At 33.9% G+C, this 25,326-nt stretch overlaps 1 protein-coding gene across 1 annotated transcript in view; it reads right to left on the reverse strand.

Annotated features, from left to right (window-relative positions):
* Position 1: 1 nt before the first annotated feature.
* LOC111508599 (uncharacterized) overlaps positions 2-25,326 on the reverse strand; it is a 65,975-nt gene continuing 40,650 nt past the window's right edge. Inside the window, exons 5-7 of the mRNA XM_023164160.2 lie at positions 12,728-13,026; positions 11,668-11,996; positions 2-11,130 (exon numbers count right to left, since the gene is read on the reverse strand). Coding sequence (XP_023019928.2) covers positions 10,694-11,130; positions 11,668-11,996; positions 12,728-13,026 — 1,065 coding nt within the window. The 3' untranslated portion in view covers positions 2-10,693. The remainder of the gene's footprint in view (positions 11,131-11,667; positions 11,997-12,727; positions 13,027-25,326) is intronic.

Raw genomic sequence — 25,326 nt, forward strand, 5'->3', positions numbered from 1 at the left:
ATTCACAATAATTAAAATCTTTATTTATACGTCCATTTTCTGGAAATGACAATTTCATGAACTTGTTTGTATATTACACAACATCAAAAAATTTATACACATATATAAACATTTTCAATATTACATAAGAACCACATGAATATGAATAATTAATTTTAATACGAGATTGACCGACTTATATTCCGAAAATATTTCTTTGAGAAAAGTAATAAATGTTTGTTGGTTATGACCAATTTGTAGGCGCCAGTCAGTTTTTTATTTCAATGCAAGAACTTTTTCAAGGTTTTTTAATAAAATATTTCTGTTAGCATAGCATATAAATCATTATAGAAGCGCAAAAGGGCTGCAAACCGTTAGTTTCTGAATAATTCCGACTTCAATAGTTGAATTTTGATTTCCAACTCAAGAGTTTGACACCAAACTGAAAATTCTGACCTTGAAACATTAGTTTTCAAGGCCAAATTCCGATTCATACAGTTGAAATTTCGAGATTTTATGTAGGAATCATCCAAGAAATGAGGAATTAAAATGTGTGATCCTTCTGCGCTTTTGGAAAATATAGAATACTATCTTGTGTATAATGAAATGAAAATGAAAAAGTATTAATTGTAATTTCTTAAAAAATATCTAATCACTTCATACAACCCGTCAACTCGTTCATAATTGATTCTTACAGTAATGTAGTTAATTCACCAAGGAATGATTTCAAAAATATATTAAGTTATTCGTTTTCAGTTTCAGTATTCTCAAAATAATTAATTTCCCAATGGCAAGATCCCTATGGCAAGAAAGAACAGCTTACTTTGGCTTGAATGATTTTTTGCCGATTTGTCAGTACTTCATATTTACCTCATATTCAAAAAACACACTTTAATTTGTTTTTTGAATACGTTATTATATTTGTCTGTCACCAACATACTTTTGAAATCACCTTGTTTGAAGAAATATATCATAAAACTACTTATCAACATTTCTATATCACATATTCATTAATAGTAACAGCACCATTTCACTTTGAATTACTGAGCAAATCCATTTTCCATCCAATATCACTTTAATTTGAAGCACTCGAATTTGAGAGACTTCATTGAACATCACAAATAATCTGGTCTCGTTTTTTTAATGACTATGATGAAATATACTAGGCCGTGAGAGTTACTATTTCGTTGTTTTCTATAATGAGACCGTTTCCAACAATAACATGGCAAAAAATGAAAAGTGTGGCGTTGTCTAAAAATACACGGAACACCAGTACAAAAACCACATGCATGAGAAGGAAATAATTTTAGGAGAGATTGTTTTTTTTTGGGAAAACTCTTTTTGGCTTTTTGCTTCCCCTTCATCAAAAAAGATATGGAAAACTTTCAAAGATCGACACATCTTTGTACAGAGTTTTCTTTCTTCCATTCTCTGGAAGTTTGACACATTTTTGGTTCTGTGATGAAGAAGTCGCGTTCAAAACGTTTTTCCCAAAATACTAGCTGAATATTAAGCATTTCTTCATTATACACGTCATTATCAACATTATAAAGTGATGTATACTGGTCAAAGAGTATCTACAAAGCGTGAAATCTTCGTTTGGACATTTTCAAACACTTGTCAACTGACGGCATCAACTGTCGTCCAATTAATGTGACAGTTGACATAAAAACGTCAAAATGTTTTGGAGAAACGTTTCTTGGACACTTCCCGATGCTTTCTAGACGTTTTTTGGTGCTTTAAAGCTTTGTAGAACTGTTTTTGACGCTATGTAAACGATATTGTATTCTTTTTTTAAACATTTCCTATTAATGAGTTCAAAATCTCGAAGCACAAAACTTACCGACAGGAGATTCACCTGGAATATCTCTCTAAAATTTTTCGGTGAATCAACAACGTTATAAAAATATTGTCAAAAAAAATGTCGTCTGGAAACTGACCGAAATAGTTTAACTAAATTTCAACTGATAACGTTTTGTTTGGTAATAGAATTATGACAACTTAAAATGTTTAATTAATTTCTGTTCTAACGACACACTTTCCATCTTTTCAATTCTCTTCCGAAATTTGACAATATAAATTTTTGCTAACACAAACTATATGACAACATCAAGGAACAACATCTAAGCACATTTATTTATAAGTCTATGCCCCTCCTAAAAAAATGTAAACAAAATTTCCTTCAGCAGACAATGTCATCGAATATTTACATACACAAAAATATTTTCAAATATTTCACTTTCATTTAGGAACATTTATTCTCAATATTTCATTTATTTACATTTACATAAATAGCAAAAACCACCAAGTTTAATATTTCTTATGAAATATGGAAGGACTGTTTGTGCTCAAGGACAATAATCTATACTTTCATTTTAAATAATATAAGATTTCTCATATTATACCAGGATGTACAAAAGTAAGGTTACGAGGGTTATGTCAAATTTATTGGATAGCTACTGTTTTTGAAGACAATAGAAGACAGCGGAATTTTTTGAGCGAACAATCGAGAAGAGTAAATATGATGTACACAAACTAGGAATAATCACACCACGCAAAAGACTTCTGAATGCCATAAAATTTGCATTCAAAGTTGAAGAGAAAATCATATTAGACAATGGAAATCCAAACTAGTGAAATAGAAAGTGATTATTTACTTTTTTAGATGCAGTATGGCGTCACAATACCAAAAATAGCAATATTATTTTTATTTTTCCCCTCTTCACCGGAGGGAAGTTAAAAAATAAATGCGTTTGGTAGGTAACTGGTGAAAGGTTAATACAGTTGGTAGTGTGATTTTTCGAAATGTATATATTCAAAACAGTCCCGGAAAAAAGTTCACGAAAATAAACGTAGCAAAAAGAAAAAGTCTGAAGAAAGTGCCAACTTTTCGCAGATAGCGGAGGAAACGTGTATTTTGCCTCTCTTACTCTACAGTAAATTCTTTGGGCAGGAGCACGGAAGCTACTTGGTAATCTGGATTATGGAAATAACAAGATTAGATTGATACGAGAGCTGGCATGTGGTCTGCAACTCAGCAGATCTATTATGATGCTCCTTGGTTAACAGAGCTCTTCGCTTGATCACTTCAATGAGACTCCAAAGTCTTGGTTTCGGCTCCTACATATAGCTTATAGCCTCTGGTTTCTCTATTTCGGACCTCCCATGCCTTGCTAATGCTTTACATTCACATAGCATGTGTTGTGTGGTTTCTTCTTCCTCCTGGCAAAACCTGTATCGAGTTTCTTCCACCAGGCTACCTTAGTAGACCTACCACTTGTACCTAACCATAACTTGTCTTCATCCAGTAACCGATGATTACTGGACCTATCATGGCATTGGATGCATATCGTAGTTCACAAAGTAAATCAAATTTTTTTTTCAAAAATATTACATTAGTAGATGAACAACACCGATTCTGGATCACTTGGGAGTGGGAGAAACGTCATCGAAATCGACGCAGGATGGAACGAGTATAGTAGCGATTTAAGCGTGGAACTCCGCCCCTCGGCCCCCTTGGTACTCCACCTAACCTATCAGCTTCCTTAATACTCCGCCCTCGGCCCCCTTAGTACTCCACATCACCGATCAGGCCCCCTTCCGACTGTGTGTAACACCTATTGTCTTTAACAATAAAACCAATCCAATGAATTCATCAAAACATGCAACCTTGAGATCACATTTCGAAATCATAGAGATCTTATTGTTGGCAAGAAAAAATGAGAAAGATCATATTTCAGTGAATTGAAGTTTACTGTGTGAAGGCACAAATGCTTGAAAAATAATTGCTTGAGATTTGTCCTGAAGCCTTTAAATATCACACATATGAATATATAATATGAATATAATATACTGTGCATTAAGTACAAATGAGCTCATCTCTAAATATGGTGTACTCATTCGCCAATGAGGCAACCAGCAGCTACAAGAAACCAAGATGTGCAATATTTTCATGAATTTTTAATTTTTTTTGGGTACACCAAACTTAGACTCGGAACTCTTTTGTTTCGGCATCATATGCAGGACCACACCTCATATGAAGTGACTTCCCGTCAAAGGGGTCCTTATAATAAAAATAACAATAAATGTTTAACATCATTGTGAATAATAAATTTTATTTCAATGTTATTCTATTGAGCAATAGAGTTTCAAGAACCTATTAACAAATGCATTGGACGTTACTTTGTACATTTATAGAAAAATATCGGTGAGTATGTTGTATTGAGGCAGGATTTTCGATGTTAAACATTTAATTCAAATGACATAAAATTGTTATAGTAAAGCTCGGAAATACGTTCAGCAATTTGATATAACCGAAAAAAATTGAGATCTGGCAACGATTGAGTCTTTCCTGGCCACAATTTTGACAATATTGTTTTTCAGAAATTATCACACTGCACATATTTTACTGAAAGAAATTATTTTGGCTGCTCCAATAGACAACGGAGTAAAATATTCATTAGTATCTAAGAAATCCTAATTTGCAACAATTAATGTTTGTTGCGGAAATTGATATCATCACGAAAAAATCTAAATGACTCAAGTCGGGTGACTGAGGATACCAATCAGTTGCTTCCTTCTGTTCTATATATAATATAGGTGATAAAAAGCCATTTATATCTACAGACCAATAAGTATTATTTCAATATTCAGTAAAGTGGTTGGAATTATAATTAAAATTCAGCTCTATGCCTACTTTGAGAATAATAAATTTTTCAGCAACTCACAATATGGTTTCAGAAAGTCGCGCTCAACAATAGATGCAGTGATTGTCTGGCGTGATTGAGGAACGTGAGCATCACTGCGTTGATGCTTTGTGACGTGTCGAAAGCATTCGACTGCGTCTCACATGAAATTCTATTGGAAAAATTAAACTATTACAGAGTTGGTATGCTGCTTCACTTAATAAGAATCTATCTCACTAATCGTCAACAAGCAGTGATGCTCAATGGCACCCTATCAAAATCTCAAACTATTAAGCATAGCGTTCCGCAAGGGTCTGTTTTGGGCCCGCTCTTATTTGTTATTTATATGAATGACTTGTGCAAACATATGATACCATTCAAATCGGTTCTCTTTGCGGACGACACCACTTTCATTCTGTCGGATAAAAATAATGATATGTTACAGTCTCATCTCGACGAGGTATCTAATAGCGCTAATCAGTGGTTTCTATCTAATAAACTGAAACTAAATTGTGAGAAAACACAATACATTCAGATTTCTGCCAATAATCAAATTATCTCTAATTGTGAAACTAATTAAGTTAAATTACTGGGCATTGCATTAGATAATAGACTCAACTGGTCTGCACATATTTCTCAACTGAAGAGAAAACTCTCGGGTTCTCTATTTGTTCTTCGCCAATTGAAGTACATCACTAGTGCAAATATATTAAAAACCTCATATTTTTCACTGTTTCACTCTCATATTAGTTATGGTGTACAACTTTGGGGAAATTCATGTCATTCCATTCAAATATTTAGGATGCAAAAGATGGCATCGAGAGTGCTGGCTGGTATTGGATACAGGGATCACTGTCAAGAACATTTCAAAAAACTCAAAATTATGCTATAGCCAACTTTTTTTCTTTATTGCATTTTGATTGGAATCCATAAGAAGAAACCATCCTTGGCGAAACAATGTCATATCCACGAACATAACACACGAAACGCTCACCACATTAGAATAAATCGATTTCGTCTTCACTTATCGCAAAAAAATTCCATAGATTACTCTCTGTACAATATTTTGCCCCAAGATTTCAAAGAACTCAGTCTAAACACATACAAGAGAAAATTGAAAAATTATTTGTTGAATCATTGCTTCTATTCTATCGATGACTTCAGAACACATTTTTGTGGTAACATAACAAACTTCTTTTTGATTTTCAAAGTTTTTACATATGTGATTGTTGTGTAAATTTCAACTTGTGAATTTTAAATGTGAAGCCAAACATGACTTGCTACAAACATTACGTATTATGTAACGTAGTCAAATAAATATTATCATTATTATTAGTATAGGTTTTAACGATTGAATTACATTTTTTTGAAAATGTTGTCATTTCAGGCACCATACCTTCTGAAGATTGGACATGGATATAATGATGAAAAAGTGCAATTGACTGGCGTCCTCAGTCACCTGACTTGAGTCCTTTAGATCTGTTTATAAAGCCACATGGAAAACGAAGTGTATCGCATTCCTGTGAGTTCGAGTCATTGATGTATGTCGTAAAGTGACACTAGTAGTGTCCCATATGTACAACCGTGATTAAAAATAACCTTCGTGTGGAGGTTGGTGCACAAGTAAAAATTTGGACTTTCGCAGCCATCTGTTGAAACTCTTGGTAGTTTCGGGTTTTCAAGCTTCTAAGGAATCAAAGGGCTGATTGGAAGCGATAACACTGATCGCTGAAGATGCCAGTTTCTCGCGCCGGCGAAACGTCCGGTAGAAATTTCAACAAACGGTTGCGAACTTGAGATACTTTTGTATTTTTGCTAACACTTCTTTTTCTGAATAACATTTTTGCGCATTGAAACAATTTTGCTCACGAATTGCAGAATAAAACAAATAAAAATCAAGTAGGCGAATAGAAATTGGAGGAAAGTATTTCCAAACTCTACTAGTTCAATACACAAACTACACATCTACAATTTAATTCGTTTGAGGTACGTGGTACATCAATTTTTGGCACGACATGTTTATATAAATAGTCACTATGTATGCTAATATTTCTCTTACATACTGGGGAGGGGGCGGTGACGGCAAGTTTCACAGTATCTCTTGACTAGATAATAACTTCACGTCGATGTCACTTTCATATTGCTTAGGTTTTGGTAACTCCCTTAAAATTAAAAATAATACACTGCATATCACAACAAACCTAAAGTTTAATCACAGCCAAATAAACGGTAAATCGATGATTCTCAAACTGGTTATACAACAGTGTTTTCTTTGTGGATCAGAGCTTTCCACGGTGGTGAATCTACGATTATGATTTTCAGTTATAGTCTTGATCCAGTGAGAGAACACTTTGCACGTGGACGGTACAGAAAAAATGTTGAACTGATCTAGTAAATTCAATAATTGATCCAAGTCTGGAGAAAAGGCTAATGTACGACTGCACGAAATTTGGCATTTGTAAATGCATATGTGTCCGGTGTAGATCAATTTCCGTGCATAAAGTTAAATAATTGGAAGGTGATATTGGAATTTTTAGTGTTGTATAGCAAACAAGGCCTTTCAACAAAATCAATAGTCCGAAGCACTAGACTTTTCTTTAATAATAATATGGTGAGATTTTATTTCAATTACAACTGCTTTCATGAAAATGTCAAACATACCTGCATTAACCTTCAGCAATAACGAAATATTAAATTTCATTTTCATTTTCAGCGCCTACTTTCCTTGTTTAAAAATCATCCCTCTAATATTATATTTTCAAAAACTCACCTTTTTATTCCTTTGTAACAAACGACCAATGATCATTTTCAAACCAATACTCCTACACTTCTTTTACCATTCATGCATAGACTTCTCAATATTTTCATTTTCAGAATAGGTCAAAAATCAAAGAACAATTATTCACCGTAACTTCTAAAAACACTTTGAACTATAAGATTCAATATTCTGGAACAGTAATTACGAGTTTCCAAAACGAATTGCTATCAATATTCTGTTCATGTCCAGATTTTCATTGAATAGTTTTACAAAAAGGCAACACGGCAACACGTGTTTCGCTATACAATAGCTTCTTCGAGCGTGTCTATACTTATACAGTAAAGCTCCTTCAGGCGTGTCTATACTGTGTGAGTACAGCTTAATCAGAATTATTTCGATATACAATAGCTTCTTCGCGCGTACAGTATAGCTTTTTCAGTCGTATCTACACTGTATGAGTATAGCTTATTCAAGCGTGTTTCGCTGTATAAACATAGACACGCCTGAAGAAGCTATTGTATGGCGAAACACGCCTGAATGAGCTATACTTATATATACGTTCGAATAAGCTATACTGTTTGAGTACAGACGCGCCCGAAGAAGCTATTGTATCGCGAAACACGCCTGAATAAGCTATACTTATACACTTCAGATAGGCTTGAAGAAGCTATAGTGTATAAGTACAGACACGCCCCAAGGAGCTATTGTATAGCGAAACACGTCCAAAGAAGCTATTCTTATAGAGTATAGAAACGCTGGAAGAACCTATACTGTATAAGTATCTGAATATAATCGTAGTATCATTAAATTTCGCGATATTTCGAAGTGACTTTTCGAAATGAATATTGGCAGTTATTTTGTGATTGTTCTTTCATGTCTTGTATGTGACCTCGCAAAAACCTCTAAGCAAAGTAACGTTTGGTAGATTTGTGTTCAATGATATCAAAAAAAAACGTTGTAGAAATACTGTAAGAATATGGTTACATGAGCCAGAAGTATACCTACACTTATATGATACTCCAACCAATTAATTGATGATTGAAAGGTTTCCAGAAGCAAAAACCGAAAACCTCAATCACTTGAATGATTTGAATGTTTTTTTTTAGGTAGCTACACTTCAAAAGTAGACATTGATACCAGAGTTTTTTCGTGAATCATTGAAAACCTTTGTGTGGTTATTGCAGAAACAGTGATTTCATTGAAAAGCCTTGAAGCAACAAATTCAAATTTCGAATCGCTTCGTTATAGGCACTTTCAGTGTAAATTAAATGCAAGTGAACAAAGTGCACAGAGTAGTCACAACAAAAAACATTTTGCTATAGTTTTCTATTTGTGATTCTTTATTACACCTTTCACAGATTCCACAGAACCTTTGACCACTCTGAGTGCTTTTGGAAAATAATTATCAATTTCAGAAGGAACTCAACAGAGCTGTTTTATATTGCAACGTAATCTAACAAATTTCGAAATTATGACCTGTGGAAATATGAATGAACTTTGTAAAATGAAAGACGGTTGTAATTTTCGGTACAATGAAAATGGGACAAGGTTTCAATTTCAGAATCAGAATACCCCTTACATAAAATATAATTTGGTGAGGAAGAGGATACAAGACCTAAGTACATCGCTGTTCAGTGTCGACTTTTTATAACATCTTGTGTGTTTAGAATGGCCGATGAAAATTCATTTGGTCCACATGAGGTTATTTATGTATTTTTATGGGCCTAGATAGTATGGCTTTGTCAAAGATTGCTTGGAAAATGGCTAAGTTATTTCGACTGAGAATGCGTTCCTTACAATCATGTTTTAGAGTGTAGGAAAGCCATGATCTTCCGAATTTTCATGCTCTTCTAGAAACTTCTAATGACTTTTCTAGATTTCCAAACAATAGTTAGGCATATAAACGTTCTTTCGATTGACTTCATCCATTTTGGAGAGGGAGTTGACTTGCTGAGTTGCTCCAGTGAAACTTCCATCTTCAATTTTCCATTCAGCTTGTTCAGGTTCGTTTTGAATGAATTTACTATTGAAGCGGGCAAACATTTTTATTAGGATAAAAAAAATTTAAATCGGTAAACTTGTATGTTGTAGTATTGCTCCTAACTGAACTATACTATTTACTTTTTTGAATATCCTTTGCGGAACCGCTTTTGGCAACGCCGCCGTATTGTTTTTATCAGCCCTTCCCATTTCATTCCGGTAGTGAACCCTAGGCATACCTTGATCGCTGTTCGATTAAAAAGAAGACCTAATTTCTCATGTTGATATTTCACACTCGGTGCACTCGGTACACTCCATAATTGAAACAAAAGTAACCCGATAGAATTGCCCCACGTTGGGCGCCGTTTATAATTTGACATATAGATTCTGCACACGCTTCACAGTAAGTTACAATAAGTAATAACCTTAGGAAGTCAACCTGAAAACACGTTGTAATGTTGAATTGAATGTTATGCTTTCATTTTAGGTATCCGTTCGTCATTGATTTTTGATTTTGTCGCCAGTAATTCACGATTCGTTGTCACTTGTACTTGTACTCCTCTATTTGTCAGATGTCATGAATAAAGTAGTCTTGTGGTGAATGTTAAAGAATGCTCTGTATAACACTGCCACATACCCCCTCCTAAATTTGCGTCTGTTGATAGTAGGAGAACAAAGCAGGTTCTGGCGCATTTCAAGGTCGCGCGTCATTGGTAAGTATTTCAGAGAGACTTCAGTGTGACGTAATCGATGCAGAGAAGGATGTAATGCGTATCGGAGAGATTCAAAGATGAACGCGTGGATTAGGGACCTCACCGCTCAAGCATTCTTAGAGTGAAAATCGTCAGATTATATCATTTTCGTGGTTCTAACATTATTTCTTCTGGATAAAAAAAAAATCAAAAACGCTCGAGAATGTCAAGACAACGTTTAGTTTGCAATTTTGTGACCGTTCTACTCCCCTATGTTACACTCAAATGGTCAGATTTTGTACCCTTCTTACCTCGAAATTGAGAGATGTGACGCATTCGAATATTTCTGACGCGCGACTTTTTTTTTCATAAATCTGATGGGCTACCTACTTGTTCCGCTCTTAATTGAGGGTTCATATAAGGTAGACGGCTTCAACAGGATGCACGGTGTGCCCTCCTATGTTCATCTATCGCGTTAGAGTGAATCCCAAAATCCCCCCTTGGGCTCCCCCACCATCGTGATCATTTTTCATTGTATCGAAAAACTAAAACCTTATAGTCCTCTACAACATATTTCCACAGTTTCACCCGATTCTCGTTTAGCGGGGAGTATTTATGTGAGTAGTGAGATGCTTCGAGAGATAGTCAGCCCTGGCGAAGCATTTTCCGCACATATCACAGTGATACGGCCTCTCACCCGTGTGGATCCTTAGATGACGCGTCAAATCGCTCTTGCCGCCGAAAGCCCTACCGCAAAAAAGACAAACAAACGGCCTCTCCCCAGTATGTTTTCTTACATGCAACTTCAAGTTTTCCTTGGAGCGTACGCATTTCCCGCAGAAGGGACAGGCGAATCTTCTTTCTCGTTGTCTCTCAGCAGAATCTGCGCGGAGGAAGTTGATTATAGATGACTCTGAGGTGCGTAGTAGTTCGGACGCGCATGTTGAGGGGTTTCCTTGGAAGGAGTAGGCTATGGAGTCTATGGTGTCGTCTTGCTCGGCTTCAGTTTTTTCGGCGTCTGAAGACGTTCCTTCGGCTGAAAAAAAAAGTACCATGCATTGGGAAAAGACACAAAAAGAGCACACAGTATACCAGCAAAACTGTATATTTGAGTGAAGGTTCCTGTTTCACTAACATTTCGATAATTATGAATCAGCTTGAGCAAAACTCATGAGAATCGGGATTTCCGGTGATTACAGATTCCTAGAACCAAATTTTTTGAGCACTTAGCAATAGGATAGTCTTGATGAAATGGTTGTTCCACTTGTGATATCATATATGAATCACCAGAAGAAACCAAAAAGATATAGGTGTGCCCGAATCAGTTTACACTCGGTATACCACTCATTCTTTAGGTGTTTCAAATTTGTGTTCCTCCATAACATATCCTATGTCCCGTTTCTTTCAAAACGGTGATAACCTGGACACTTTTATGCAGATCAATACATTGCCTGACACATTGAAATAAACAATATTAGAAGGAAAATGCAAAGCAACATGTATCATGTTCGGCAATGAGTAAAATAATTTCGATAACCCTGCCAGAAAAGTTTCCTCAAAGGATAATAAATACCTGCTATATCATCCGAAATATTTTCAGTTTTGACAACAATAGGACTGCTTTCCTCCTCGACATTGATGGTTTCGTTAGAGCTGGAGACTTGGTCGCTGCTATTATCCTGGTTACCCTCGACGTTCTCATCTTCAGCGGTATTCTTCACTTCCTTGGGGATATCTCCGCTCTTCCCATGGAGTTTTTCAAGTGCGTGATTTAGTCTGTGCTTCTTGAAGGACTTGAGGTAACGAAACTGCATGCCACAGACATCGCAGGAGAAAAGTTTATCGGCAGGAAGTCTGGCCCTATGATTTTGTTCTCTGTGTTTCACGTATGCAGATCGATACCTGAAATGTTACAGTTGAAGTGCTGCAGGTCTAGTAAGGGTATTGTAATGAAATTTACATTATCAAAATGCTAAGGAAAATCATTACAGTAGCATTTTCATTTGTAGATTGAATTTCTATATCTGGATCTATATCTATGTCTATTCCTCTGTCTATACCTATCTAAATATCTATACATATATCTACATCTTTATTACTGAAGATATACTAGTTTTTTGGAATCGAAATAGAAAATGTTATTCGAATAATATAAAGATGTTAACTTGGGGCACTGATGAACCCCAAAAATGATATCGAGACTGGTTTGGAAATGCTGAGAACTGGGGAAACTGGTGGACAGGGATGATTTGACATATACTGGATGCCAGGATACTTAGATAACACATGTGAAGAAAAAGCTGAAAATCTAACGAGTATACCAAACATATATAATCAATTCCCGAACCAACTGTTCGGATACCAAAATATTTGGGACGAAACTAGATCTGAAGGTTCTATGAGGAACATAAAGACTACTGGGAAAGTATATATACCCACAAAGGGATTGTCCAGGAACCTAATCAATCTATTCCTTTTTGCCAGGTTCCTTAGTTCCTCATGGTATTTTCTTAATACCACTTTTGAGTTCGTCAGTGCCTCTAGTGCTGCTTGTGAAAATATTGATCCGCTCATTAGCTACAGTAGGATCTTACATTCAACAGATTCAAAGACCAAAAACTCCACGCACTTACCTATAGCTCTGTCCACACTGCTCGCACACAAATGGCTTATCCAAAGAGCTTATGGATCCTATGTGCTGTAGAGCAGTGTGCTGCTCCAGAAGCCACAACGATGGAAACGCTGCCATGCACGAAGAACACCGAAACATTTCTTCTCCAAGAAGGGCGGGATGCATCAAACCCACTTCTAGGAGCGAAGTTGGAATGGTTGGAAATGGCAGGGCAAAGGGGGTTGAAGATCTGCTGCTTTGGGTGCTGGAAGGACGGTCTGGGACTGGAGAACCGATGCAGCGGTCGACTTCCATACTCGTCTAAAAGTAGGAGATGCTGGTGAAAGATTTATATTTGGGATGTTTTGAAGGTGATTGCCATGCAGTACAAATAATGTTTCGTATTTTGTATGAGCTGGGTCTTTCATTTCCAAAGATATCCAAGTTTACTTCCATTATGAAAATAGCAATAACACCTACAGAAGACTCACATGTACAGGAAAAAAAAATAATAACATCAACTTCATTTATAGGCTCTGGACTTGCTGTGGGGGTACCAAAATGTTTGGTCGTCAGCGTTTTATAACTGTGGTCCGCAGGTTTTTATGCCTTACATTTCGTCTACTACTGCGGTGGACATATCATGGCTGTGAACCTAAGAGGTTCCCTGAGGAACTCAATTACTTAAAATGCCTTCAAATGGGTACAGGAAAGCGAGTTACACGATCCAGGGGGTAAAACGCCAAAGTGATCCCAGCTAGTCCCGTTGAGGGAAAAGCGTTCCTTTCCTATTTTGAAAATGTTACAGGCCGAATTAGGAGAATTTCAGGGAAACACGACGTGAAACCCATATTTCGGCCAACGACAACTATCAGAGAGGGTCTAAGGTCGACTAAGAACCCTAGACAGCCTTCAGCAACACCTAGGGTATACTGAATCCCTTTTCGGTCGAGAAATGGACCAATGAGACGGCTCCTAAGTAGTAGAAAAAAAGTATGTAAAAAAGCGTAGATCATACCTTCTGTAGTCTAACGATTATTTCGTGACAGAAGTCTGAATCTGTTCTTGTAGTCCAGGTGTTCGGTGTTTATTTGGCAAGACCAATAGCGATGCCGGTAAATAGTTCTGATCCAAAGGAACCTCTTGCAGCAATTACTTTTGCCAGGGAGTTCATAATAGTTTCGATAATCACATTTAGCAGTTCCTTGTTGATATAGAGACTTTTTAAGTCAGAGTATCTCTAGCGACTACTATTGCTCCACTCCAAGATTGATATTCCTCAAGAAAATGATATTGAAGAAGAGGATCTTACCGAAATGAAGCTACCCAACTTTTTCAAGAACCACCTACTTCGGAACCACCAAACGATCAATGGGAACAAAGCTGAAGGTGTACACAATAAAGTGCAGACTAGGCCAAACGGACAAGTATGTTATCCAGTGAAGATGACAGTGTTTCAAAGTGTAATTTTACTTCTTTCATCAATTATACTGTGTAGGAATCCTGTGAATGATATCTGATTCGATTCCATTACGAATGTTTGGAATACAAACGCAATGGCATAGCAGAGCTGACGAAACCACTTTTTGTGGTCAGCTGGATACTGCTTCTTTCCCGTAGAACTTACTAAAAGTGCAGATTCTGAGTATTATCAAGGTTCATTTGGTCAGTAAGTCCCAGTGACCAGTTTTGTAAAACTCACTTTAGAAATCATAAAAGAAATTTTCATTCGGTCGAAAGAAAAGGATGAAATCTGAGAACAATCTGTAAGGCAAAGTAATCAAACTATTTTTTCCTAGTACCGGTATATTTCATAGATGTATAATATTCCAGTCGTTACAATTACTTAGACTAATTTATTACATTGCCAAGGATGTTTTCCTAAAAATTAATTTACAACGTTTCGCAAAATAACTTTACGAATACTCATAAAACAATTTTCAGCTGAAATTTTAAACTACTCCATTTTTGTCAGTAATAACTGCAGCTAGTTATTTTCGTAATAAAATACTAAAACTTAACATCACTAGCTTCTGGTAGTTGGCACTCAACAACTTATTATTATGAAGAAGGTTCAAAAAGACGAATTTTTCAATAATGGTCTCTCGAAACTAAAAAATTAAATTCATTTCATATTCCATTATATGACACCTCTTTGACAATTAGGAAATTTGTTATATTATTCTAGATTTTATCTGCACTGAATCGATCTATAATTTTTCAAGCCAAAATTTCAACAATATATTTGTAGATGAAAAAAATCCAAGTTTTATGAACCTTCTTGTGGGGATATCTGTAAATTATTCCAGTTCTATTGTATTTTGTCGGTTTTGAGTTAAAAATTCAACAATGGTACAGATCTGTTGTGTATAAAAAGTAGGTAGGTATGTGTAAAAACATTTATTTGCATTGAACCAATATACCACTAGAGAAATTTTTCCTAAAAGTCAAGAATTCAATGATTCAAAACATAATTTGAATTAAAATGAATGATATTTGCCAGAATATGGCAAAAAATGTCCCTTGTGGTATTTTCAATTCAGTAACATTTACTCTATTGTTATTGGAAGTGAGTGACCCTGAGCTACCATGTTTCAATAAAAACACTATTGCCATATATACAGGGTGTTCTAAATTGGGTGCATTGACTCAAACGAGTCTTGATCACTGTACTTATTTTCGGAAAATCTGCTGAAACAAATCAAGCACCATTTCTAGTAAGGTACTGAAAGTTAAAAAAAGTTACACTACTTATTAAGTTGCAGGAGAATTGAATAAATGAATATTTAACGAAAATAAGTGTGAGCTAACTATATCGACACAATATAGGTTTGTGGTTTCAATGTTCTTGAAGTCCCACTACAACTATTTTGTTTCTTAAATTAGCGAAAGTTCAACGTATGCTTTCAACATATACGTTTATGTAAGCAGCTTGTTTAGTAGTAAACGAATTATATGAAATCAACTTGAATAATTACAAATAAATCAACAAGTAACTTTTACACGAGTGTATTTTCATCACAGACTATCACAGATTACATCTGTAATCCTCTATTTTACTTATTACTTTTGTTTTGAACATATTCAGGAAAAAAAACGATTTTTTATTCTCTTTCAATTTCCGTAATGCTTTTTGAACAGATCAACCGAAAACAAATTCAAAATATTTCGTAAAGTTGGTAATTCTATGTCATACAGCATGTGATTGATATGTGTTGCCAGTGACCATTGAAAAATAATAAAAATAAAAAGTTCTTTGAGATATTTCCCTTTTCAACTCTTATTTTCGGATTCTTGTCCTGGAAAAACATTCCTCAAAAAGTTTGTATCAATTTTTCGAAAAAAAATTCGTTTGGAATGTGATTTATACAGAAAAAGTTACAGGGTGGAAAAGACTCAAGCAGATATACATAGGAATACGTCTTCAAGTCAAGCAATTAATAAATTATCTGTGAATTGCTAAATTTGTCCAAATTGCACGCGTCAATTTACAATTACATATTTCAATTCAGAAATTCATATTTTAGACATCTTGGCATTGATTATTGAGATATTGGTTCAAAGTCTTTGTGGTTGGGAAACCAGAGCTCATTGTCACAATTTGTTGAATTTTATTTGTATATTTAATGAACTCCATATACCTTAGGAGCATATTTATTTGGAAATATATTTTCTCAAACCCACATAAAGTAATGAAAGAATTTGTGGGCCAAGTTGAGAAGTTTCATCGTCATTATTTCAATAAACACTTGAACGAGTTAATCATTATTCGAATAGTTCATCAACGAATCACATAAATACCACTTTCCAATTTATTATCATTATTATATTCTCATTGCATCGACCCTGATCATGACTTAATTTGTAATGCATATAAAATCCGTTTGTCCGAATCCATCTGAATTTTTCTTTGATTATTGGATGCGCAGAAGATCCGCCGGCGGAATGAGAACTCATCAACATCGAGGAACTCGTGAAGTAAACATCGTGTTAGTGGAGTAATTATTCTCTTGCCGAATTTATTCAAGCCAAAATTCTTTTCCAGATTGTACTTTGCACAGCTAGATTTGCCAAGCTGTAATAATTAATGGTATCAATAGAAATATGCAAAAAAACTAACCTAATCGGCCCTTTTCTTTTTACATAATTATGTTCCACTCAATTATAGTCTTATTTGATTAGATAGCTATAATGGTTTCACAGTGGATGGCCGTTCGACCTTTGGTGCTTTCAAAAAGGTATCGGGGGTTGAATAATTTCAATGCATTGTTTCTATTTGCTAACAGAATTCTGATCAACATATTCAATATTCAGTTCTTGAAAATTATATAGGAGTTCTCAAGGACCCAAGTTAAGGCCTATATGCTCTGTAATAATGATTTAAATAATACTGTCGGTGAAATAACTGATGAGGAATTTGATGAGTTGTTAACTAGAATCAACAGAAAATATGCAATAAAATGGAAATGAATATTAGCTTAAACTAACTGGAGAATGATGAATATTTCAGCAATTTCCTGATAAGTACGTTATAATCAGTTTGTTATCTGTTGAAAAACTCTCTTGAAAGGAGTCAAATTTTACCTAGGCTTACTAATGTTTTCAATAAATTGCGAATTTACCTCTCCTTCCTATTATCCTCAAACCGCCTTCACGATTTCCAAGAAAATAATCGAGAAGATAGCTTTCCAGATAACTGGTATGGTAGTTGTTTTCAATTGACCACTTTAAATCATTTTTTGGTCGTTAGTATGTTTTTTTTTTCACATTAGTGAAGAAAAAATTACAGAAATTGTGCTATTTATTATTTTGTCTCTGATTTAATTGCCCTTTTCAAGTTTACTATTGATTTTTTGTGGCGCTACGTAAAAAACTCAAGTTATTCTTTCTAACTGTCGTTCTCTTAGAACTAATTAAACACTATTTTGATAAGTTCAATTGAGATGGAATATTTGTTTAGTGCGAAAAAGAAACACTCTATTCTGAACTGTTATATCGCTGGTACTTTTGTAGTCTGGTAACTATGTTCAAGTTCTAAACAAGGATGTCCATATTCAAATATGCTCATATTCACTTCTTAGCTGAATAAGTATGTTAATAAATAGTTTCACTCAAACTCCTGTGACATCATTCTAAACTTAAGTACATTACAACAAAGGTGATCAATATCAAGAGCAAATTGTCTTTTTCTATTTGAATTGAAGGGGTTATATTTTTAGGAGTGATTAATTTTTGGGAAAAAAGTTTTCAGCTTTCTACTACTCCATCTTGATACAAAAAACAAGGATGAGGGAATCTTCCAAGGATAGGAAGGAAGTAATCAATTTTTCTATATGTTGACAAGTAATGTTCTCCGATATATTCCAACTTTTTTTGAAAATATCTCAAACATTTCATAATTTTCATCATTATTATCTGTAGTACATCTCGAATGAGTTGGTTTGAGAACAGTTCAAATCGTATTTGTTTTCTGAATATTGTCCAACCATTGAGTGAATCCTAAAAATAAACTACTTCACTATTATCGCAACAAAAGCAGAAACCCCCCGTTTCTCGATGTAATTCATCAGTCCTCTCTCTCACTTTCGACAAAAATCTTGTCTCTCACTTTAAAACAATGCCACTGAACCAGAATAATATCTCGTAAAAAAGCATAGTCAGTTCTGTACGTGCAATTTCACATTTTATGCAGATATCGCGTTGCTTAAGTACAATAACAGACAAAAGTTTCAAAAAATTACAATTTTTGTCAGCACAATCAGACTCAACAATGAAATCTTCCAAATGGCGATTCAACTTCTTCAATATTTTGGCACCAAGTCCGTGAAATTTTATCCGAATCAAAAGTGCGATTTATTTTTGTCTATTTGGAATTCCTTCGTTTTGAGCCTGCTCACACTGATATTCCAATCAACAGAATAATGGGCCGATTTCCTCCACATTCCTTTAACTTGGCTTAAACATGTTTTTATGTTAAGTAGAGGCACTCGAGTTGATAGAGAATTCGTCGGTCATATTGCGCCGACTTGAGTCCCATCGACCATCTGTGTCAACATTCAAACTATGAGAAATACTATCAATCTCCAGTATTTTATAATACTCAATGAGGATATCAATTCAAAATATGTTACAATATTTCAAATTCATATAAGTTTTTCATTTGTACTTCAGGAAACTAATGAAAGATTCCATAGAAGTGAAATATACTCCAGATAACCCAATATCTCACTTTTAAAACGAATGAAAAGTATAACAAATACTATTTTTTATTCAACATATACTCACGAGCAAAGCAAAACTATACAAATGAAAACTGATATATATTTGAGATATTGAGCATCCACTATACCATCCATCTTGGATGCCATAGTAAAGACTATAGTCGATGGGTCGATAGGACTAAGATCCAAGTATTCAGACGTCATAATAAATATTCTACTTAACTAAGTGATCTATGTACAATAATAATATATATTTCTCTATTAAAAATATTATAAATATACTCTCTTAAGTAGGAAACAAAAATTGTAGTTCAAAACTTATGACTAAGGCGTCTCTAGGTGCTGATAAAAGTGGACAGCCCAAATGAGATTTATTTGCTTCCTTCATTATATGACAAAATATTGAATTGATTGAATCTATAGAACTGTATATCAAGATAATTTCATGAGGTTATTAAGACAGAGGTGTTGTTCATAATGTGAGATTCTAGTTTAGGATCTTACAGTACATTCCACTAACTGAGAATAACTAAGGATACTTAATAAGTCTGAGGCGAAAATATTCATATCAAATGTTTGTGAAAAATTATGGAGTGTGGGATGAAATAATATAAAAATAAACAACCAGAAATAGATTCATAAAGACGCCACCGTTTCCTTCATTGAATTTTTTTTCTGTTTTCATTCTTCTTCAAGTACGATTTGGTCATGTTCCTCAATTGTCAATTACTTTTAAACAAATGATCATTGTTAGAAAACATAAAAGAGTTTCCTCAATGCATTAGGATGACTTGGCAATGACAAATATTCATTGCTCAAATTTAATTGGATTATTACGAGAAATTATAGATCTCATTGGTATCTACAAAATTTATTCAAAATATGGTTTTTCCCATTATCAACCAACACTTCCTGAACCATAACGAATACCACAAAAATGTGATGAGGTATTTTATTTATTTTCATGAGACAAAACAAAAGAGAGCAGAAGTATAATTTTTATTTGATATTTTTGGTACTCAGAGTAATTTGTGTCCCAATGACGAAATTTTTCGAGTCGATCAACAATCCTAATACAATTTGTTACATAATTTTTAAAATATTCATAAAAAAACTCATATGGCATTTTCATAGGACTCTAAACGAATATAATCAATTTTATGAAAATTTGGGAAATTTGAGTTTTTAAACGCAAAATAAGATTTTTTCCAATTTTCAACCGATATTTCCCAAACTATATCAATTAGCAATTGAATTACTGCTTTGTTCTTCTTATCTATAGGAACTAATAGGTTCTATATGAGTTGTTTTCATGTTTACAGTTTTTATTTCCAACTTGATTCTCGTTGTTAAAATTTTTCAAATGTACTAATTATTTTGAGTCAATTTATTACACAAAACCTTAACTTTCCTGGACTCTAGCAATAACGACAGAACTATATAAGTTTTTTGTAGCCAAACAGTAAATGTCTTCATTGTTTTTCGATATTTTAGGTTATGGTTCTAACTTGTTTCCCAAAGCTGAACATTTTCGTCGATTCATCAATATCACAATTTCCCAAATCATTCTAAACTCTTGAAGGTATGAAAAAAATGTTCCAAAACTTTTTTTTAGAATTTTTCTAAATCATTTGTATCTTTAGAAGCTTTTCCATAAGTTATTCTCATGATTTTCAACTAATTTTCTTCCCAACTCATGAAAAACATTTTTGAATGCTCAAACATCTCTAACCATTGGCTTTGAATTTTTTTGAGAATATTTGGCGAATTTTCTAGTTTTCAGTATGTTTTTTGTTATATACTACGAGTGATGAACCAGAAGTTCTTCTTCTTTCCAATAAAATTTGACTAAAAGGTTTTGATATTTTCAATTTTTCACAGTGTTATAGCTAAAATATCATCAGTGAATCAGTGACTGTCCCGACCAACTATGTCTGCTTCAACATCGAGCAAAGAGAAATACAAAAACCTTTTGAAAAACTTCAAAAATATGAATGATTCTTTGGAAAAATACTCTGACCCATCATTTCGATAATACTAAGGAGTCCGACTCATTTGAACAACCTCATTATTCGTTTAAAGCGAGGCTTCCTGTGTCTTCCCTCACAAAAATATCAGTTATTGTAAAAAAAATGTAAAGATTGCTATGAAGGAATCAAACAAATCTACGAAATGGGATACCCACCGCATGCAAATATATTAAAGTAAAATCTCTTCGACGAACCTTTCAACACATCGTACAAATGTATATAATATAAATATTAATTTCTATGAAACTATTTGTATATGATTATTGCTATATATTTCCTGTGGTAAACAAACTCTTCTAATCAACATAAAAGGAACATACAACGCTGCAGGACATTTGCTGTGGCAGAGGTGGTGGCATTAATGAAATCTGGTCAGTGGTCAACAAATAGAGTATACCATCTACACCACTTCCTCCCTGCACTCTAATACTGCCTAGGTACTCTACCCATTAAGGAAACAAGATCAAGGGCTATGGAATGAACCATCACTTCTAAGGAAAACAGGTATCTGAATTTGAAATGAATTGCTTCAATCAAATATGGAGAACTGCGATTGTTTGTGACTGAAAGTTGACAAATATAGAATCTCCGGTAACATACATCAACATATTTTGAGTAGTCAAACATTCAGTTGAGTATTACATTTAAAAATATGTATATAATTCATTACTCTTATCATTTGAACTGATTTCACTAAACAAAAAGACGTTCAGCACGAACCAACGAAAACGAACTTGAAAATATCATCAGACGTCTGTCAAATTCAATAATTTATAGAACATTCTGTCTGCTATTTTGTATTTTGTTACAAAATCACAACATGTGTTTCGCTATACAGTAGCTTCATCAGGAGTATTCATATTAACCACATTCTACTTAATTAGTGCGTTGAATCACTCTGAATTTTGTGACTTCTGTCTAATTATTGGCTAATAAATCATACCAGAGTTTAGATGTGAACCAGTTAAAAATTCAAGAATTTTAGAAGAATTTAGCCAGTTAATGACTGATAATTTTACCAGAGTTTGGATATACCAATTAAAATTTGATGCATTTTGAAAGAAACTACCTATTTGATGATTATTAATTTTACCAGAGTTTGCATATGAAGTAATTGAAAAGTTTTCTTTATATGTTGTAAACGAAACTTTGGCAACTCATTGAATGAATAGGTTTTCAGTTTATTATCTGGGAAAAACTAATCAAAATGCTCACATTTTCAATTAGTTTATACCTAAACTCAGGAGAAAATTATAGGTCAATAATTAGATCAAAGTTCATATTATTCAAACGATATATTGTATAAGAATTCGGTAGGTATGATTTTTTTCTCAGAACTCAAAGAGACACTTGACTCTATTTAGTCAATTTGAATAAACTACAAAAAGTGAGAAATATGGTATATAAATGTACTGAAAAAATAAAAATATTATTGAAATCAAGAATGGTTAATTTTTCAACATACTGAGTGTTTAAAATCCACTGATTGGGTGGTAAGAAACATATTGATGGCTTAAAGGATCGATGAATCTCATACCAATGGATTTTCTGATTTATACAAAAGGATAACAACAAAAATAGATTGAACCATAAAATTAATATAATATCAAAATTCGTTTCAATAATACCCTGAAAACAGGTGACTGAAGTGAGTATTTTTCCATGCATAACCTGGGAAATTGGATTGGTGACTCATTTTCAATGATGTTTATATTTTTGAGTTCATTTTTGGACAGTACCTATAGGAAAAATCTTTACAACTGAAGAATATATTTCAATTTCACTAACTCTCGTGAGTTAAAAAGAATCATGACTTCAATTTGACATGAGTCGATTCAAATTTTTTGATACTGAAGATGGCACTGCGATTGAAAAAATTTTTTCGAGTAAAACCTCTAAAATATTGATTTTTTTCATAAAATTTCAGATTCCACCTTGATACACAAGCAACTACAATTTTCTGGTCTTGAGTTCAATTTCTTTACATCTCAAAATTATCTTTTCAGTTTCACTCAAATAATGTATACATTTTTTAATAAGAAATTTCGTTATTTGACGAGAAAATCACAAACGACCCCTCATGATTTCATCAATATTTCGTACGTGAAACTATGGAAGTGAAGGTAACCTCAACAGCGAGAGATATTTGAATTTCCTGCAGTATACAATTGGATATTTGGTTTCATCAAGATGGCTCATATATGGATATAGCTTTTCCAAATAAATGGATTGGGACACATGTACCACTAGAATGACCAGCGAGATTACCAAGCATGACCCCACTCGACTTTTTCCTGTGAGGTACTTTGAAGAACAGGAACTACAAAGAAACCATCCAAGATATGGCTGATTTTCAGAATGAAATTATTGCTGCATTCAGTTCTGACAATAAAAAAACTCTCGTCAAAATAGAATTGCAAATGATGAGGTAGATAAACTACCGGATACTTGCATACGGGTGGTAAGAGATATTCGAATGATATTTGTAATGATATCATTTTAGAATTTTTATTTCATGTATTCTGGCTTAACTAATATTTCAAAAACTGTATACAAGGTATTTCATAACGAACGTTTTACAGTTGATTCTGAAGTTGCTGAAAATTCAAAATTCGACCCTTGATTCAGTCGCAAATTTAGTGGCTAACCAACGTTTAAAAACGAAAACAATGACATTGTCATTTGCAACTTCTTTGAAACTTGAATTTTTTTGACCAGTGGCATAAAAATTGGAGTATAAATGGGATCAGCTACCCCTACTTTAGGCCTACTTTTGACAATATTTCGAAAACGATTAATTTTTTGAAAAAAGTTTAACCCAGAAAATCATTGTCAGTACGTGGTTTTAATTTTCGGAAAAATATTTTTGGAATCCTGAATATCTCTAAAACGACAGGCTTCACGAAAAAAAGCTTGGGCGATCAACACTTTTTCAAAAACCAAAAAAAACAAAGCTTCATCGAATACTCCTTATTATAAAGCTATCGCCACTCTTTTATTAGAAAAAATCGCCAAAAGCATCACTGATAAATGATTAAATATAACAACTTTGGATGAAACTTTTTGATATAATTTTTTTCACCTCATTTACAATTGTGCTCGTTGGAAATATTTCAAAAGAAACTAAAAATATATAAGATTTTTGAAATTTGACAACATTAAAGAGTATTATACTGGCGAAAGGTTGAAAAGAAAAACAGACGGATCCTCAATTTCTCCTTGTACGGGGTATTACACTTTGAGAAAAACTGCCATACTTTCAAGTAGAACTTAATATCAAAATACAGATGAGACTCCATGTACTGTATCTACAATTGATACGAATTCAAGTTTCTACTGTAAACCCGTGAATATAACCACAAACGTTCTTTATGGAAAAAAATCACAATTTCATCATCCTACAGACAGGAAATCATGAATTTTTGGGCATATCCTACCTAATTCTTGAACACTCTGATATGAATTTGTTCATCATATTTCAAAACACCATATATATCTTGCATCAGTCATCTTAAAGTATGCCCATTTTCAATCTTTCCAACGACATACTAGAAAATTTTTTGTAGCAGACTCACAAAACCCACTAGCAACCTTTTCTTATGATTCAAATTTTTCCCTTGAGAAGTGTCAACTGCCACACTCTTTCGGAATTGTTCATTAGAGACAATGACAGGTCTCCAATAAGCTTAAACATTCTTCTCAGCTCTTACCCATAGCCCATTTGATCTATGGAATGAACGCAAAATATTTACAATTTCTTTTGACATGTATCAGTTTGTGAGAATCAACTTAAAATGTGCCATTTATATGGTGCATGATATGTTCAGTTTTTGACTCTCACGAATAAACAAAATGCATTTGGAAGTTAATATAGCGATCTGAATGCTGAAACAGCACCCTTTTTTGCGTTTCAGTATTTTTCATACAATTATTTTTTTGTGTGAAAGCTATTTTCTGGTTTTCTGGCCATGTTTCGTCTACTACTGCGGTGGACATCATCGAAGGCGATCTGGTAACTGTCGCAGTGATTTTTCAATCAAAACGAATCCAAGTCAACGATATCAAATAGATCTTAATGATATAAAAAACGTTCTGGAAATATTACAAAAATCTTGACTGCTACAGCCACTACATTATCACTAACTACTGAAAATGATACTGCTTTTGTGAAAACAGTTACAATGGTAATAATATGAAATTTATTTTATATTGTTTCATGAATGACAGAAATAGTATTCTAAAGAAATAAACTTTAAACTTTCAAGCCTGTCTCGGATATACCTAGGCAGTAGGTTGAATGGACTGACGCCTATCAGAAAACAACTACTCTCCTGGCTAATACCACGAAGGACGTTCGATTATACCCGACA

The sequence above is a fragment of the Leptinotarsa decemlineata genome, unplaced genomic scaffold, assembly GCF_025532065.1.
Source record: "Leptinotarsa decemlineata unplaced genomic scaffold, Ldec_3_MD MMD2_tig00026330_RagTag_RagTag, whole genome shotgun sequence".
Classification (NCBI taxonomy): domain Eukaryota; kingdom Metazoa; phylum Arthropoda; class Insecta; order Coleoptera; family Chrysomelidae; genus Leptinotarsa; species Leptinotarsa decemlineata.